At 47.3% G+C, this 5,976-nt stretch overlaps 1 protein-coding gene across 2 annotated transcripts in view; it reads left to right on the forward strand.

Annotated features, from left to right (window-relative positions):
- Positions 1 to 317: 317 nt before the first annotated feature.
- grk4 (G protein-coupled receptor kinase 4) overlaps positions 318 to 5,976 on the forward strand; it is a 36,006-nt gene continuing 30,347 nt past the window's right edge. For both annotated transcript variants that reach the window (XM_031864747.1, XM_031864746.1), the window contains exon 1: positions 318 to 681. In XM_031864747.1, the coding sequence (XP_031720607.1) occupies positions 630 to 681 (52 nt within the window). In that variant the 5' untranslated portion in view covers positions 318 to 629. The remainder of the gene's footprint in view (positions 682 to 5,976) is intronic.

Genomic DNA, 5,976 nt, shown 5'->3' on the forward strand with positions numbered 1-5,976 from the left:
TTCAAGAATGATTATTTAAAGGAAACATCTTTCTTTTCCTCTCGATTTTTCCAGTAGGCTCTCGCTCCTGTGGTTGAGCAGAGGGAAACTTGTAGACAACCGCACACATAAAGCACGTTTTAATCCACAGCTGCCACACAACCGTCCATCAATGTCACAACCATCCATAATTTCAGGAGACTTAAGCCTAGGAAATAGCATGCATGTACGTATGAATGCACTTGTGTGTGAATGTGTGTGCGGTTGCACTGGTTGTAAATTGATCCCTCCTACTCTCGCTGGTTCGTTGTGCAGAGGAGGGGCGAGGAGGAGGAGGAGGAGGAGGAAGAGGAGGAGGAGGAGGGAACCGAAGCAGGAAGGCAGGCAGGCAGAGAGGCAGGCTGTGAATGCTAACAAGCACCGTCGGAATCATAGCGCTCCATCGGTAGGGTTTGATAAAAAAAAAAGAAAAAGACCGTCTCGCCATGGAGAGGAACGACGACCACTATTAAACACCTACTATGCGCCAGTGCCGCGTTCGCCCTGTGCGCGTGCAGCAGCCTCACCGTCGTCGGCACGTTTGATCAGAAAAACCGTCTTTTTCCGCTGAGTGAAATGTATCGCGACTGCTCCGGATTCACATTCTGACAATGGAGATTGAAAATATCGTGGCCAACACGGTTCTCCTGAAGGCAAGAGAAGGTAAGCACAGCAGAATGGCAAGAAAGAAGAAATGAAAATGTATTTTCTGTTTGTTTTTTCTTGGGTCCCCCGCCTCTCCGACATGGACACGGACCAGCCCGAGCTTTCGGCTGTCCTCCTCGGGGTTTATGCTTTTCTCTGTCTGTCATCCCTGCGCAGCGCATTTCGTCTCTGGGCAGACACCGAACATATTCCGTTGAAAATCAGCTGTTTGTACACCAGCAACGCGCATATATTTGCCGCGCAGGTTAACACAAGGCCCAGCGGGCTGGAGGTGAACAACGCAGGGAGTGTTTGCAGCATCGCGGCGTTGCGTTACAGGCTGTCGAGCACATTTTTCCACACAAGCACAAGTGGTTTTGTGGATATTTACGATGACATAACGGATATTTACCGGTGTTCACCTTACATGTTATTGTAATTGTTGACCCCGAAAATAAAGCTGCGCAGCGGGGCTCGGTGCTTCAGTAACAAGCCGCTTTGTGTCATTGTAGGTTTCAATGCGTGTGTTTAAAAAAAAAAAAAAAAAAAAAAGCCCAATTAGAAATGTAACGTGAACGTGTGGTGTTATTTGGCGCAGAAATATGCCACTGCATTGCCGTTTCGGCTGTTGATAAGGACCTAGCGGGAGGGGGGAATACTGTTCTAGTGGAGGGTTTAGTTGCGAGGGGGGAGACCGGGAGAAGGCCCGGTCTGCCCCCCCGCGGCCCGGGTGTGCACGCTGCTCAGCGGGCCGGTGATCCCGCAGCAGCTCACCTGGAGGCGGAAAAAGAAGCGAGTGTCCATCTGTTTTCCAGGAGATGGCAGAGCAGAGAGGCCGGTGAGTGGGCGCAGGGTGGGTGTACAGCCCTGTATCAGCTGCCGGGGGGGGGGAAAGGTGTTATTACTAGTCAACGATTTCCACTTATGTTTTTTCTTCTTCTTTTTTCTTCCCTCTCGTCCAATCGGATTGGACGCCAGCATCAGGCTATATGGCCTCCAGAGGGTATTGTCAAAGTTGATGCGCTGTATTCGCTCACAGTGCGGCTGCATGGCTCAGTTCAGTGTGCGTATGCGGAGGCCTCCCCCTGCCTATGGTTTGCATTATAATCGGACTGCGTTTCAGTTCAAGACTAAACGCCGACACTGCTGTGAAATGGATTATTCACAGCGGCAGTGAATCCATTTCTTAGCGGCAGCTGCTTCCTCACGAGGCTCCAGGCTTTTCCTTTACCTGCCGTTAAATGGTGCTTGGCGTTGTCACGAGTGTTTACTCGTGACGGTGCGCTGATCGGATCTACAGCCTCGGTACCTGTCGGTGTCCTCGGCCAGAGGCTCCAGAGGGCCCTCGGTGATGAGGATACGGTCCGTGCAGAGCAGAAGGAGCATGGTATCTGTCTCCATACGTGGCCCAACTTCACCATCATTTAGCTTCAATGGTCAGATGTGTGCAGAAACATTTGGTGATCATTTGACATGACATTTATTGTTTTTTTTTCAGTAATCATTTGAGTCGTTTATCACGTTAATATACCAGCCAGTCATTAATTATCGTGACTTGTGATGTACATTTATTATTATTGTGACATAACAGATTTATCAACAAAGAAAGCAGTCAGTACTTTCAGTCTTAATGAGGATTTCGGATGTAGTCGGTGCTCCTCTGCCACGTCAAATATGTTGAATAAGCCAGTGTTGTTTATATTTCTCCCTGTTATACCATTGACTCTGTTAATTAGCACTCGGATTAAAACCGCTAATGGCTCCCAATTTATCCTTTTAAGGTGCACAGGAGACTAATTTGATTTTAATTAGGCTTTCCAGAGGTGGGTGTTTGCAGCTGTCAGTCTTTCAGTGTGTCACAGTGACAGTTGTCAACACTGGCAGTGTCCCGAGCTGCGGTGCGAACCCCACCTTTTTTTGTATACGCACAAATCCAGACGGGAAGCGGCTCCTGTGGGTCAGAGGTCAGCATCAAGAGTCCCTCCTCCAGCCCCTCCATGCTACACGACATCAAGGCCTCCGCGAGCAGTGGAGTCTGTCTACCAGCTGCCTCAGCCGGGTCCCATCCACTGAGTCAGCAAGCGTTTGCCCTGCTGATGTGTCCTTGAGCATGACATTAAATCAGTTTTCCTGTAACTCTCTGACCTCGTTGTGGAGACAGGAAATGTCAAACAGTTTCCCAGCGCACTAATAAATATGCACGGTGCATAAACAATCATTTTGTTTGCTGATACGCTGAATTAACTCTTGATTATTAAGGCAGCCTAAACACGTCCGCTAGACGACCGTTTGAGTCTGAACACGAGACGCTCAAAACGTTTGACTTTTTTAAAGTCATCTTTTACACACCTGTTGATGTGAAGCTGGGTGGCCAGGGGGCGAAGTGTTATGACAGGGTGTGTCCAGTCTGACACGTTAAGGGAAGTGGTTTGGTGTCGTCGAGATGACTCCTCTCCCGCCTCTCTCCCGCCTCTGTGAAATGTATACATTCAGTACACTACGTGGAAAAAGAAACCCAACACATTTTACAGTATCTCAATTCTGTCCTTTGCCTCGGGGGCCCTTCGGACTGCAAGAGGTTACGCTTGCATGAGGTGAAAGTCTCGTACCGCCAGAGGAAGTTACTGCTAATAATAGCTCCCATGAGAATACGATACAAAGTTTTAGAAACGGTGTGTGTGAGAATATGAGAGGATCATTTGAAGCATAGCTGCAGCCCACAGGTCATGTGGATGTAAAACCTCAGCCAAGCATTAGAGAGTTCATCTCAACACACAGACTCATGCAGTGTAACACTATAACAGTACAACTTTGCCTCCTCAATAATTGTATCGCAGTCTAAATCATTTTCACATCGTCGAGTAGTATTCAGTACATTCAACATTTACCGATGAATACGTCGGAGGGCCTGCTTTGATTGTCTTTTATCACAGACTGCATTGGCTGATATTGATATGATGAATATGAAAGCTTGTAGGACAGAATGCCGTTAAAAGCACTTGAGATCATTTAGAAACAGTGTTATCATACTTTGTCCCGCAGGCTCCACTGTTTACAAAACTTTGCTGCACCTGAGTTGGCGGAGCACCGGATCGCAGCCGAGCAGATGGCGGTGTGAAGTCTGTGGAGAAAAATCCATGTTTACTCTTCAGCTGTAAAACGTCCTGCCTCCATTACAGAGCTCTTTAACAACCACACTGGAGGGTCTCTTTGATCAACTTAACATTTATATGAGATGGGAAACAATTATTGATACAAACTGATACAACTGTATGGTCAAGGTACAAAAATGTGTCTCAATAAGGAAGCATTCAAAGCTGTACATTTGGGGTTTGTTGAGCTTTTACTTCAGTTAGAGAATGACTACGGTTCCCTATGAGAGCCAGTGTTTTCTTGTTGCATTCAGCTATGAGTTTTAAATATAGGTTGAGCACGACAGAAAGAGCTCTTCCAGTTGATAAAAGTTAGTTGCACCCTGTAGTCAAAACCCAACGTGTTGGATGTCTGCAATGCATTCTGGTCTATTGAGTGTTTGTCGTTTAAGTACCGGATTTCTACTCTAAAGTTGGTAAAATAACACACCTGAGGGGCTGACAACTGCTTGCGTTTTCTCAAATTAATAAAAATCGGTACTTTCAGCGAAATATACCGCCGTCACTGCCTTTTGTCTCCGTTCCAAAGATCCCAGCTTTGGTAGATGAATGTGTCTCTGCTGAGAAGCAATGGAAATACCCAAAGGGCACAGAGGAGCAGCATTTACACGTGTATTACTCTTTAATACAAACTTACATGCAACAGAGACACGAACATATGTTCACCACCATATTACGCTTCCACACATGTGTTCCTGTTCAAATGTAAAGAGGGACTGGACATGCAAGGCATTCATCCAGCTTCTCAGAATCACATTTCGTAAAGATCTTTTTCCGCTTTGTTTCTCTTTTCATTCCTACCGTCTTCATAAAAAGGAAGGAATGTGGCCGGTCACATTCCCCGGACAAACGGTAGAAACAAATCCTGCTTATAGAAGTTATTTCCACCTTACAAGTTGGAAGCTCTCTCTTTGTTTTTCTTTGCCATAGAACGCAACACATGTAAGAGGATCTACCTCTGCTTTTGGAGTCGTCCCCCCCCCTTCAGATTGTAGGCCAGCAGGTCCTCTCACACCACTTGTGAGGCTTTTCCTGTGACGTTAGCTGGCGTAGCTTTATTAGTTTTGTGGTCATAGCTGGGCTAACACTTGTTGTCATCACTCTGGGGTGTTTCCTCCACCTGAGGCTCATAAAGCACATTGCTTTGTGACTGTCCCTTGATGTGGGACTCATTTTACAGTTATTACACCCACAAATGGGCTGTGCGGGGAGCGAGACGCAGCGAGTTGCGTACGCGGCCGTGCCGCATGGCACTAGCGGCGACGCTTAGCTGGGTGGCTACCCGGGAGGTTCATTAGCACAATTCCTTGGCAGGCCGACTGAGCATGAAGAGGCACTTTTTGAACATCATAGGGACGTTGTTCCAGCTGCCTTATTAAACGTTGAATGGCCGTTCTTCCTGTGAGAACCCAGCTGTCAGCGATGTGTGCGGCTGAGTGTATTTACAACTTGGCATGGTTAAGATTTAGTTTCTCTAAAAAGAGTTTTTAAAGGTCTGGCAGAGTCGAAAGTCTTGTAGCAAGTGTATTAATTCATAGTCACAATTTTGGCGTCTGCCCTTGGTTGAATTTGTGTCGGTCCTTCCTTCAAAGACGACTTGAAGGGGTTGTCTTATCACAGATAATCTTCAATGTGTAAAACGTTCTACGTGTTCCACACCCAAGGGCTCAGCGCCGGAGAGGACTGCTGCTTGTGTGTTCCTGCTCTCTCAGCGAGGCCGTGAAATTAACCAGCGGGCCCTTCATCTGAGAGACGGCAGTAGATAACGTATAGATGATTAACCTTTCCGTCCGTCCTCTTACTCAATCCAGCTCTGTGCGTTTTGCTCAAGTTTAGTCTCGCCGTGTGTGTTCCCCCCCCCCCCCCCCCAAGACGCTGTGAAAACAAGGGTCCGTTTTCAAGCTCGGCTCGATTTTAATGGAATATCTCGAACACGGAGATACGGGGCAGAGGAAGGAGAGGTCTTACAAAACACCACAGAGAGAGAGAGAGAGAGAGGCCATAAAGAATTATTAAAGGCAAAACAAGAGGAGAGAACTGTTCATATGGGGGAGGGGAGCAAGAAGCTGAAGTAAGAGAGAGGAGGAAACAAGGGAAGGGGCCATGTGAGCGAGGTGAGGATCTCTCTCTCTCTCTCTCTCTCTCTCTCTCTCTCTCTCTC

This window comes from Anarrhichthys ocellatus, unplaced genomic scaffold (genome assembly GCF_004355925.1).
Source record: "Anarrhichthys ocellatus isolate YVR2014 unplaced genomic scaffold, GSC_Weel_1.0 scaffold31, whole genome shotgun sequence".
Classification (NCBI taxonomy): Eukaryota; Metazoa; Chordata; class Actinopteri; order Perciformes; family Anarhichadidae; genus Anarrhichthys; species Anarrhichthys ocellatus.